This window comes from Watersipora subatra, chromosome 7, assembly GCF_963576615.1.
Source record: "Watersipora subatra chromosome 7, tzWatSuba1.1, whole genome shotgun sequence".
Classification (NCBI taxonomy): Eukaryota; Metazoa; Bryozoa; class Gymnolaemata; order Cheilostomatida; family Watersiporidae; genus Watersipora; species Watersipora subatra.
Window position 1 is genome coordinate 33,567,982 of NC_088714.1, and position 13,272 is coordinate 33,581,253.

At 38.5% G+C, this 13,272-nt stretch overlaps 1 protein-coding gene across 2 annotated transcripts; it reads right to left on the bottom strand.

Moving 5' to 3' along the window:
* Positions 1-127: 127 nt before the first annotated feature.
* LOC137400020 (uncharacterized) lies at positions 128-10,840 on the bottom strand. Of its 2 annotated transcripts, XM_068086321.1 has the most exons (4): positions 10,076-10,840; positions 4,082-4,169; positions 3,896-3,938; positions 128-939 (listed from the first exon to the last, which is right to left on the bottom strand). In XM_068086321.1, the coding sequence occupies exons 1-4, from the start codon at positions 10,753-10,755 to the stop codon at positions 929-931; spliced, it is 822 nt and encodes a 273-aa protein (XP_067942422.1). In that variant the 5' UTR covers positions 10,756-10,840; the 3' UTR covers positions 128-928. The 2 variants fall into 2 exon arrangements, with proteins under 2 accessions (XP_067942422.1, XP_067942421.1); XM_068086320.1 differs by lacking the exon at positions 3,896-3,938.
* Between the last annotated feature and the right edge of the window lie 2,432 nt (positions 10,841-13,272).

Sequence of the window (13,272 nt, forward strand, 5' to 3'; positions counted from 1 at the left end):
ACCCTGGGCGGTGATACCGTTTAGTAATTTAGTAGAACAAAGAAAAACAAAAACTGAGTGGCTTTGTTTCACGCCATCAATCACTCTCAAGCTGAAATCACAAAGTTGTGACAGAGACTTTCTCTGACATGAAAAATTTTATTGCACCAAATACAGCTTGACTCTGGTCTGATTATACGCATAATCATTGTTATTACAAAACATAAAAATATATAACAGTTTGTCATAGAGATTTAACCACTGGATAATACTTCCTCTCGTGAGTTGTCGAACAGAAAATAATAAGACGAGTACACTGGCTGGTTCGCTATTAACTCCTATCAACTTGTGAATGCGAGTTTTGGGACCTGAATAACTTTACAAAGCTTCTCACTTTTACGAATGGCAAAACAACATTTGCACCACAACAACATGTTGACTTAGGCTTCTTACACTATTGTATGATCAAGACATCTAGGAGAAGGAGGTCATCCAATCAGGTGGTAGATAAGAAAGGTCACTTCTGGCTGGTAGTCGCAACACTTCCAGAATCGTTGAGGCACATATTTCGACAAAATGTGAATGTCATAGTATACTTCACCTTACTTCAGTTCAGTTTTAGTAGCTAATTTATTCATAACAAAAAGTGCCCAACAATTCTAGTGAGTAGCGTGACCTCGGGTGACTTTTGCTGGTAGTTAGCCGGTAAAAGACGTTACTTATGTCATATCTTTTCCGTAGACTGGTCGGTATCTGTTGTGTACAGCCCGAACTGGCCTGGTAAATGGAAGAAATGAAGTAGCCTCCTTTCTATTGACATGCTCGAGTTGTGATGCTGTTCACAATTCTCTGTTAACAAAGTTGGAAAGTAACTGGAGAATGAAATGGCTACCATCAAGGAGTCGTCTGTTCCGACTCAAATCTACTTCTGTGTCGTATTACTGAGTTTCTAATCCAGTTCTACAATATATAATAACATTGTGTCAAAATCTATCAAGTTATTGACCACCAATCACATCTCGGCAGCAGTTTTTTTGAAGTTGCTCCAAGCTACTGTTGGAAAGAAATTGTAAATATGCCAAACTCGCAAATCTGTACCAACTCAGAGAGCCGTACCACTCATAGAGCAGTACCAACTCATAGAGCTGTACCAACTCATAGAGCCGTACCAACTCAGAGCTGTACCAACTCATAGAGCCGTGCCAACTCACAAATCTGTACCAACTCATAGGGCTGTACCAACATACAGAGCTGTACCAACTCATAGAGTTGTACTCATTGAAAGAGCTGTACAAACTCATAGAGCTGTACCAGCACATAGAGCTGTACCAACTCATAGAGCTGTACCAACTCACAGAGCTGTACCAACTCACAGAGCTGTACCAACTCACAGAGCTGTACCAACTCACAGAGCTGTACCAACTCATAGAGCTGTACTAACTCATAGAGCTGTACCAACTCACAGAGCTGTACCAACTCATAGAGCCGTACCAACTCACAGAGCTGTACCAACTCTCAGAGTTCTCTAAAAATACATTAAGCTGTCTGTGCTCTGCACTGTACCATCCCATCTGTATTTATAAATCCCACTCTGTCATTGTGTCTGTCTGTTAGTCTACATAAACTCTATGCTGTTCCACATCTTTGGCCGATTTCATCTAAACTTTGCAAGCGTATGTTCCGTGCCTTTTGCCAGATCGGTAAAAATATTTGGTTTCAAAATTCTGTCAGCTTCTAAAAAACCAGCGCCTTAAACATCTACGTGCGAGCTATCGGATGAAAAGTGAAAGAAATCTCGAGTTTTTTCCGGGTTTACAGTGATAAGCTGAACTTTATTCGTTTGATAAAGGTTCGAATAATTGGTTAGAAAAATTTTCATTTCTTCGTTGTATGAATTATTTTATTAACATAGACACATAGACATGCAATGTAAACTGAAAGTTTAGGCAACTCTTGAAACAGCAAAATTTGTAGATTTAGAGTAGGAAGTGTAGCATTTAATTAGTGTTTATTGAGGAGACTGTGAATCTTTAAATCTGCATTTAATGACATTCAGAGACTGGTGAAAAGATTTGAGCATGAAATATCATTTACGTTTCAAAACCTTTTGATACGCTTAGATAAGCTGAGCTTTTGCTAATCGTTTTCTGCCTATTTAGTTCACACGATATTCTCATAGAAGTTTGCCATTTAGGGCAAAGATGAACGGTCGATCAAATTGCACTCAAAGCGTGAAACTGTTCACGATCTGCTGACTACCCCTCATCGCTTTTCGAAACTGTTTTACTTTATTGTTTATAGAGTGATGAAAAAACAAAAAACCTGCCCAAAAACTGACTCAAGATTATTTTTATAGAAATATTATGATAATCCAATTGAGTAATTCTAAACTCTTGCTTGTGACTCGATCGCATTCGTTGGTTTGAATTAAAACGATGATTGACAAGTCAATTTTTGTCGATGACCAACTTTAGCGAATTTTGTAATTTGAAAACCTGGTGAGTCGCTAAACAGGTAATTTATAAACCCATCCACACTTTCATCGTAAACAAATTACTTGGTATTTGAAAGCTTAGCCGGTGTCATTACAGAAGCAATTATTTATAATGTCCTTTGTTAGACTGGTACAAGCCTCTGAGCTTTCTCACCGCGCATCCTCCAGCACACATATCTCTATTTTACACGCCTATCTAATTCGCTTTAGTTACCTGCATCTCTTACTCTTTTGAGAAGAGTGTTAAATCACACCACAGTCAGTGCTTCGTGACTCATTTACATCCTCGGTTCAACCAGAAAAAGTTGGGCGACTCCTACTCAACTATATTAGTTAAAATCTTTTTCAAAAGCAAATCGGCATCGAAGAGCTCCATGATATCTTTTTCGTTGATACGCGATGTCTGCACACGAAGAGTTTTCGGTGATTAGAGCACTGTCTGAATCTTCGGCCACTGAGTGCGATGTCTGCTGGCAGCAACACATAGCGAATCATTTCATGAGTCATATCGGCATCCAGTAGAGAAGTTACAAAGCACTAATATCGCAATGCACATGCACTGAGTTTTTATCTTGCGTTCAGCATAATCGTATATGCTGATAATCACTTATCTTAGGCCTGTTTTAACTCTTGTATTTCAAGGCAGTCATTAGCTGATAATGACACCGCGGAATTGCTGCTAGTAGCTTTACTTGTCACAAACTGCAGTTTCAAGAAACAAACTTTTTGAAAGATTGCTTGTCGCATCAATTCACAAAAGTACTCGTGTGGTTGGAATTCCATCGTCTGCTCCTCCCTATCGAGTATCCATCAAGTATCTTTCAGTTTCGTCTCTCATTTGTTAGTAGAGTTTACCACACAGCTATTGTTTTGCTGGACTGTAACGATGTGACACAATAGCCTGCGGTTTTATCATGTTTGACTGTTAAGGAGGAATGATTTCCAAATGGCAAAGAGCGCTATGAAAGCTGGGTGGTCCAAAAGCGTACAGCATGGCTTGACAGAGCTTATATGAAGGTATACTGCAGGTACGAATGCAAGCTGCTGTCAAATATGCGTACTGTAGCATATAGCATGATATGCATACTGTAGCATATGGCATGATCGCACTGAGCATGCACAAGACATATCAAACATGCGAATTAATTATACATGTAATAGGGTGAGAGAACAGACACAATTGCTGTTCAAAATAGTAAGAAGAAAGACAGACGCGTATCTTTTGGTGTAGAGAATGTTAGAAACCATGTTCATGCGTAGATGAGTTGGCAGAGATGGACAAGTGCACCTGTTTTAGTTGCTCAGTTAGTAAGTGCTAGAGTGTATACACTCCCCGACTACAACAGCGATATAGCATTGGCATCAACATTAGTAACTATGACGATACTGCTTGAGAGCTGCGGGTAAATATGGATTCGTTACCTCCTGCATCAGTTGAACTTCGAGTCGAATTATATGATGCATCCTAGTCAAATGATAAGAGTGCATTATGTTGACAGCCTAAGAAACGCGGAAAGAAAACTATACGCTCAGACCAAATTGCATGTGACATATCGACTTCTAATCAAAGAACAAACAAAACTGCATGCACAGAAGTCGGCTACTCACTGAATATTCGTCGTAAGGACTGTCGTAGAGAGGTTGGTGTGACCGAGATGTTTGCTGGCACCTATTGCCGGCTCTCCCGCTCTGGCATCTACAGAAGGAGATAAAAACTTTTAACAAATCTATTTCGTTTGTTCAATTAAATGTTTGTATATTCATTCTGTGGAAACATTATCCTCAGTTCTAATTGGAGTCAAGTGAAGATACTATCATCGAAGTTAATTCGGTCAAGACGGCTGCGCGTGTCTAGATCATAGCAGCAGCTTTTTTTGTAGCAACATTTAGCCGCAAGGGTATAGTGAGTGGATAAAGATAATAACGAGAGAAAAGCAAAAAAAATTGAAAAATGAGAAAAGTGATGAGACGAGGAGATACCAGAATAAACTTGTTTAGAAAAACGTTTAGTAATAGAGTGGGGTGATTGCAAGGGTAGAAAAATGTTTTAAAATGTAGAGAAAAATGTGGCCTCAGATAACAGACAGTGATATGAAGAATAAGGTGAGGATGAGGTAAGTGTATTACAAAAGGTCCTGTAAGAGCGGTGTGCGGGTATATTGAAGGTGGCAAAGAAAAGGCAAAAGCAGTGCAAGAATAGAACCGGTGTAAAGTGGGGGTGGATATGGGATCAGATAAGGGTACAGTCAGTGTACAGTAGTTGTAGAAAGGGGTTAAGATAAGGGTACAGTCAGTGTACAGTAGTTGTAGAAAGGGGTTAAGATAAGGGTACAGTCAGTGTACAGTAGTTGTAGAAAGGGGTTAAGATAAGGGTACAGTCTGTGTACAGTAGTTGTAGAGACGGGTTAGGATAAGGGTACAGTCTGTGTACAGTAGTTGTAGAAAGGGGTTAGGATAAGGGTACAGTCAGTGTACAGTAGTTGTAGAAAGGGGTTAAGATAAGGGTACAGTCAGTGTACAGTAGTTGTAGAAAGGGGTTAAGATAAGGGTACAGTCAGTGTACAGTAGTTGTAGAAAGGGGTTAAGATAAGGGTACAGTCTGTGTACAGTAGTTGTAGAGACGGGTTAGGATAAGGGTACAGTCAGTGTACAATGAGGGTAAAATAAAATAACTAAAAATATATAACTTTAGAGCTGGAATAAATATAAACCAACAAAAGTGTAATAGCTTGACAAAGCTAAGACAAGGCAGACAAAGAAAGGACCACTGAGGTAGGAGGACTGCAAGTGAACCAAAAGCTTTCAATTTCAGAAACTTCTGTCTGAAGATGCCAGTAGGAAAACACTTGCTATAGAACAGCTTTGAACTCGCTAAAGTTGGTTCATTAGACACAACTAGAGCTCAAATTTGATTGGTCAGTTAAATGCTAGCGAACGCATTCGTGACATTTTCAATATTGCTTTATTCACATTGTTTATTCCTAAAATGAAATTACCTAAAAATAAAACATGAAAGTTGAGCTCAGTACCATTTGTTTAAGCTAGTAATTTTTATACAAAATATTATTGTCTGATTTATTGTTGTCAACGGAATACGCCTTCAAACTCAAAAATATGTAGGACACTCATTACAAACACCGATTAGTTTGGTTGAGTTACGTTCATTCTAGGAACTTCCCGTTTGCCAATTTTTTATAGTGAGCTTTGGAATAAATCTAAGTCAACACTAAACTTGAGTAATCATAGTTTAAAAACAGAGTAAAGGTAGGGTAAAATTAGAGAAGGAAGGTGGCATGGGTAAATTGAACCTAGCATGACAAACAGTCAAGGATATAGTGAACATATAATAGAAATATAAATATGAACATATAATAAGTAGATGTTGGAAATAGTTCTGTAACAGGGGTACCAAAGGATACAAAAAGGTTATGGAAGCGCTGTCACCAAGGATTACTTAAAGTTGAATATTATCATGGTAAGAACTTGGTCCAAGGTGGGTACAGAAAATGCAGCTGTATGAGACAGTCAATTTATGAGTAAGGTGTAAGTTTAGTAAAGGTCGGGGAGAATAAGTCTAAAGTGAGTGAAGCACTAGGGGAAGGCTACTTTAAGGTCGGAGTAGGGTAGTCAAGATTATAATAAAATAGAGTAAGGCTGGTTGGTATAAATTAGAGTAAGGTTGGAATAAGATAGAGTAAGATTGGGATAAGTTAGAATAAAGTTGGGATAAGATAGAGTAAGGTTGGGATAAGGTAGAATAAGGTTGGGATAAGGTAGAATAAGGTAGAGTAAGGTTGGGATAAGGTAGAATAAGGTTGGGATAAGATAGAGTAAGGTTGGGATAAGTTAGAATAAGGTTGGAATAAGATAGAGTAAGGTTGGGATAAGGTAGAATAAGGTTGGAATAAGGTAGAATAAGATTGGGATAAGTTAGAATAAGGTTGGAATAAGATAGAGTAAGGTTGGGATAAGGTAGAGTAAGGTTGGAATAAGGTAGAGTAAGGTTGGGATAAGGTAGAATAAGGTTGGAATAAGGTAGAGTAAGGTTGGGATAAGGTAGAGTAAGGTTGGGATAAGGTAGAATAAGGTTGGAATAAGGTAGAGTAAGGTTGGGATAAGATAGAATAAGGTTGGAATAAGGTAGAGTAAGGTTGGGACAAGGTAGAGTAAGGTTGGGATAAGGTAGAGTAAGGTTGGGATAAGATAGAATAAGGTTGGAATAAGGTAGAGTAAGGTTGGGACAAGGTAGAGTAAAGTTGGAATAAGGTAGAGTAAAGTTGGAATAAGGTAGAGTAAGGTTGGGACAAGGTAGAGTAAGGTTGGGATAAGGTAGAGTAAGGTTGGGATAAGATAGAATAAGGTTAAGATAAGGTAGAATAAGGTTAGAGTAGGGTTAGGTTGAGGTTAAAGAAAGGTGAGGGTAAAGTGTGCAGCGTGAAAAGATGGAGCAGAGGAGTCAGTGACTAAGCTTTGAAGGAGAAAAGAAGCTATTGTTCTATTGTTTGCCCTACTGATAAACTTGCGACTTCTCACGCCAGCTCATTCACGCTTCTCGCCATGCTCGACTCAACCAGTGTGTTTGTTTGATTTTCAAGGCCGCAATACACACAAATTGCTGCTAAAAGCCAACATCACATTCATTCACTAGGGAAAAAGGAAAATGTTTTGTCGGTTAATTCGCGGAGGGGGACCCGATCTCATTTAGCAATTGACTTCCAATTAATCATCTCAGTGGAGCCTGTTCAAACCTATTGTTCTTCCATCTTAGTCTTTAGCCAACAATCTACTCTCTTATGCTTTGCTGCACAGTTGCAGTTTTTCCACCGGAAATACTGTCGTAGTTACAAATGCACAGGCAAAAGACCGCACATAAAGCACCTTACAATAGATATGCACGGTCTATTGGCATCTACTACTATTATTGGAAAAACATAGTTGAATGTGTTTGGACGTTGTATAAGCAATAAGAGGGCTGGTGTGGCACGCACTCAGCCTATTCATACCCTGGCTGCAGCAACTTGGCTCTTTATTCCAGCACCGTTATATGTACTAATTGCATTATAGCGCATACAACTGCTAGCCCATTACGCTCTATTGTACCAGAGTCTAATGAACTTCAGTACAACTGCATCTTAATAACTCTGTTTTAAGAATATTAAATGCGCTACCTATACTTAACTGCTTTTTAACATCTACCATCTGCTGTAGTACAGGAGCGTGTGCGAGTTTAGAGTCATTTGACAGCGAAGGTTTAATGATGGTGTCATGTGCTCTCGCGCAGACCCGTTTGTTGAATCTCGTTTTAAACCAGTGAACCATTTGGCTTGTTAGTTTAGCGCGCTGGTACTGAACATCCATTACCCATCATGCATTATTCAATTTTGCTAAGAAGTTTTAAATTATTAAGTAAATCATAATGTACTTCCTACATTATAATCTGAGGTATTGTAAGCATTCTCTGCACTAAACCTACATTAAAATTCATGCATTATGGGTGTTGCATATCATGCGCTCCATGTATTTATTATCCTTTACGGTGTGATACATTTCTTGAATTAAATTTAATGGGTATTGCTTAACGTTTGGTGCTGATATGGGTTAGTTTGCTAATATATTTCTATTAATAGTTTCTATAGGTGTAAAGGTGAAGTTATGCATATGTTAGCTATATTCAAGTTTTCTCAAGCAGTAAACAGATGTTTTCTTGATAGCAAGTGGGTTCAGTAGCATTTATATAACTACACTGAACTTAAATTGTACTTTCTTAGGAAGCTCGTAAATGCACTTGTAATTTGTGAGGCTCAATCACGCTTGTGTCTTATGTAAGTCAAGGACTAACTTGTTTGGTAAACTAAAATTATGATTTCACTTTCTAGATATCTGTCAAAGGTGCTACTCTTGCAGAACAGACAAATATCTCTCACACACGGAATCATCAATCATCTCGACTCTATTATTTCATACATGCACATTCTAAATTGTCAAATTCTCACCGTCCATTCACTTTACCATAAGATAATTGAATGGATTTCATACCACCGTCCTCTCGCTAGAAGAAGTGCGGTGAGGCTACCAACTCTCTTCAAACCTCACATACCTTTAGTCGAAAACTAGACACCCATTTGAATATTTGACCGCAAAACTTGAATTTTGTCAGGACGCAATATCTGTGCCCATAATACTGTAAATAGTTTCAATGGTTTTCAGACCAATTGCATTGAGTTTTAGTAGCTGCCTGGTTTAAGGATATAGAATGAGGAAGGCTCACTACGCCTGGATCCGTACTATGAGGCCATAACAGTCTGAGCGGATTCAAGCATGAGTAATTTTTCTGGTTTGATAGGCCAAGTATTGTCTGACCACGGATAATATGAAAGCCTTGTATAGGTCTGGCTTGAAATGATCAACAAACACTAGAAGGTCATTTATAGTAAAATTGAGGAGAGTTTGGGTGAGAAGAACTATTGTTCTCCGCAAATACTATTGTTTTTAAGACAATGGCTTCCCTCCTTTTTTCTCCCCTTTATAAATAGAGCCTTGTTCTCTCACATTTCTTCTCCCCATTTCTCTACTACCGATCATCCTCTATTCCACTTCTCCCACTTCTCTCACTCTTGTCTTTTCTTCATAAACTAATTTTCTTGTTTTATTCTCTCTCACCTCTTTTGTACCCGCTGTTCACATCTCGGCTTTCTTAACACCAATCGTTTTACTAACACCGCCCATCCCTATTTCCTACTGCCTTTTCGTTCTACTTCTCTCCAACAGATCAATATCGCTTGATAGCTAGACCGATCCGTCGTATCCACAAGTGTTAATCCATATTTTCAGTATAATTTGGCCACTGTTTATTATTTACTGTTCACTCACGCTATGTTGACCAATGCAATTGATTTCAAGGGCCTTCCATATTCATTATCAACATTTTTCAAACCTACTGCGCACACCCATTTGCTATATTCCATCCGATATGACATATTAAACAGATTTCTGCCAACTGCAAAGGTTTTTTGCAGCTTAAATGGGTATTATCCTTAGTTGCGTAAATTACGACGTTTGATACCGTAAATACGAAAAATTTCTGGTGACCAGTAGTCTTGTCTGAACAGCATGAGTAACTTGGCGGCAACATAGCCTTGCTGCGGTAACAACAGACATTTGCACGAACCAAATAACTGATAATATTGGCTCCTTCTGTCCTTTAAAGAACAAAAGATAAATAGGCGAACAGACGGGTGTAGAGTAAATCAGGCCCCAACACCTTATCGCCTCTGTCCTCAATTTCAGCTCAGTTATATTGCAGGACTATTATCATAGAGTCTTGTTTAGTCTAAGCTAGTTGATGCCAATGGCCTGTAATATTTACATCTCTTGCATATTTTAGTGACAAAATGTGGTGCCTACCAAGTAAGCCTGTAACAAGATAGCGTGTTTTTATCATAATTCATTATCATAGAGGCAATGCGCCGGCTACCTTCGGTTATGATGACCACTTCACCGCTTACTGCCAGTCAAGTTGTTACAACAGATGAAGAGGAGGAAAAAGTGGAGGATGTGGGAAGTATTGAGATCAACGTATAACAACTTTATCTAAACACTCACCTGCAATACGTGAAACTGAGGATGGTGTCATGAAAGCAGTTGCCCCTGTTGAAGCAGTAACTGCGCGAACACTTCCTGAGATGACGCGGAAGTGTAGTGACGTCTCCTAGAGATTCACTAATTCTCACACCGCTATCTACACCGCTAGTAGTTAGTGTAGATATTGGTCTAGTAGTTCTAGCAGTTGTCGTGTGCGGCAGCGCGCTGTTAGCTACCTTATGCCTTTCGTGGTTGGTCCATCTGTGTGTTGCCTCTATAATGTCCTCTGTAACGCGAGTCGAGCGTTTATCAATCCCATCACCAGATTCTCGCGAACCCACACCTTCTCGACTAGTTGCTTCTTGACTAGTTTCAGTCATTTCTGAAGATGGAGATTCTTCTCTAGATCTTTCAACATATCCATTCCTATTAGTAAATGAGCATAAAACATTAGAATTTGAATAAGTACATAGAGTATTAACTTCTGTATTTCCTTCCGTGTTACGGCTGTTACGTCGTACACGTTTTGAATGGATTATCTGTGGAATTAATTGTCTCTTAATCCGTGACCTCACCGATGCCTCAAAGTTCTGATTTGTCTTTAGCCCGTGATTGATAAATGTTGATACGCAGAGGAGCATTGCAAATGTTTGGAGAAAGACAAGAGCGCAGAGATAGTAGCGTGCAGTAGTCCTTGCCATGCCTGATTAGCTCCTCTCCAGGATTCCCATATGAGTCTGTGTTAAAAATTCCAATGTGCTGCTCCAACATAGCCTCCTGCGTATTGCCAACGCACCTGGTCATTACTCCCTATATCCTCTCACAGTAGCCTTATAAGCGGCTTCGCTTAAGCTCCTCCCACCTGAGCTGGGACAGAGGAGGTCTCTCCAACCTGCTATCTAAATGAATATTGAACAGTAGGTTTGTTAAACTAGTACGATGATTGGTTCCAAAGAATGCAGCCGAAAGGATATGTACTTTGAGTCCAAAATAATGTTAGATATTTTAATGATAGACATTTACAGCACCTTCTTCCTGTAGGTATATTTAGTATTTTTGCTTCATCCCTAGCATATTTGTTCCGAAATTAATAATTCCACCCGCTGGATATGGTAAGTCTGGAGCGCAGAGGCCTCTCACAAATTATTAGTATATCTCAATCACAGTTTTATTGAGAAAAGGTCAAGGGAGAAATTGTTAAAAGCTATTAGGCATGTGCATTTAATTCCTTTGCATTGGCAGCCGGGCGCAGTATGAACCAGCTAGCGGCAGCATAATACAACTATTGTGTATGGAAGCATAGTGGCAGCTTTTAGCTGGCAATTAGATATGATAACTTGTGTTTAATAGGAACAATACCAAAACATCCGCACAACCATCAAATCAAATGGATAAAGATTCTCCCTGCAGTTTATTAGCCTAACCGGCAGCAAACTGTCTTTGAACTGTGAGATCCGCTGCCTTCTCCGGTGATAACAATATAAAGGTAATATTGCACTTCCGTTTCACAAAACTAAAAGAAAGTATTCTCCTAATCTGTATCGGAGAACTGTTGGAGTCAGACACAGTAAATCAAATGCATTAAATTCATCATAGAAGTAGTGGAGCTTATTACAAAGTCAGCGTATCGTCTGCTGTCGCAGTTTCTTCAATAAACAAAGACAGCTCAAATATTACCTTTCCATATGCATGCTGAGTAATCTATTGTGTACGTTTTACTAGTTTAACGTACTGCGTATTAGTGAGTCATGCCTGGCTTGAATAGTAGACTTATCATGTACCCCAAGTGCACTTTATAATCAGAGCAACCAGGAATTAGAGCTAAGTTTACACTGCTTAGTGAATGCCTTGTCACTAGTAGGCTAGCGCATATTGGGTAATTTATAATGAAAAATGCATCTTATGTAGTGTATATTTAATAGTACATACTTGGTAGTGTATATTTAATAGTATATATTAGGGAGGGTATAGTATATATTGCATCTTATGTAGTGTATATTTAATAGTGTATATTGGCTAGTGCGTGATGAATAATAAATATTGGCTGGTGTGTAGTTGATAGTGCATATCGGTTAGTGCATAGCGAATAATGCATCTTGGTGGTGCATATCTAATAACATATATCGGGTAATGCACAGTGAATATTGCATCTTAGGTGGTATACCTTCAGTAGTGTATTTTGGGTTAAACATAGGGAAAAATGCATCTTGGGTAGTGTATATCTAATAGTACATACTGGGTAGTGTATATTTAATAGTGTATATTGGCTAGTGCGTGATGAATAATAAATATTGGCTGGTGTGTAGTTGATAGTACATATCGGTTAGTGCATAGCGAATAATGCATCTTGGTGGTGCATATCTAATAACATATATCGGGTAATGCACAGTGAATATTGCATCTTAGGTGGTATACCTTCAGTAGTGTATTTTGGGTTAAACATAGGGAAAAATGCATCTTGGGTAGTGTATATCTAATAGTACATACTGGGTAGTGTATATTTAATAGTGTATATTGGCTAGTGCGTGATGAATAATAAATATTGGCTGGTGTGTAGTCGATAGTGCATATCGGTTAGTGCATAGCGAATAATGCATCTTGGTGGTGCATATCTAATAACATATATCGGGTAATGCACAGTGAATACTGCATCTTAGGTGGTATACCTTCAGTAGTGTATTTTGGGTTAAACATAGGGAAAAATGCATCTTGGGCAGTGTATATCTAATAGTACATATTTGGTAGTGTATATTTAATAGTATATATTAGGGAGGATATAGTATATTTTGTATCTTGGGTGGTGTGCATTTAATAGTGTATATTGGGTTACGTATAGTGATCGTTACATCTTGGTTATTGTATATCTAATAGTACATACTGGGTAGTGTATATTTAATAGTACATATTGGTTAGTATATATTTAATAGTACATTTTGGTTAGTGTATATCTAATGGTACATACTGGGTAATGTATATTTAATAGTACATATTGGTTAGTGTATAGGGAACAATATGGAACTCGGAGCAGATCATGTAAAGCAAAACCTCAATAGTACACAAAATATCTTATAGCGGTACATAACGCTTAGCAGTTAATGCGTGTTGGCAGATCTCTGCATGGGAAATTGTGAGAACAGCTATTGAATGCTCTCAAGTAGGCTTACAACTGCCCAAGGTCCGAGGGAGCAATTATGAATATTGTGTTAGGGATGTTAATA

What these genes read in the sequence shown, in the direction of transcription:
- LOC137400020 (XM_068086320.1), bottom strand. Translation starts at nt 10,755, where the DNA reads ATGGCAAGGACTACTGCACGCTACTATCTCTGCGCTCTTGTCTTTCTC. An exon ending in CTCAGTTTCACGTATTGCAG is followed by an intron (nt 4,170 to 10,075) that starts GTGAGTGTTTAG and finishes CTCCTTCTGTAG; the next exon opens with ATGCCAGAGCGGGAGAGCCG. An exon ending in GTCCTTACGACGAATATTCA is followed by an intron (nt 940 to 4,081) that starts GTGAGTAGCCGA and finishes TATATATTGTAG; the next exon opens with AACTGGATTAGAAACTCAGT.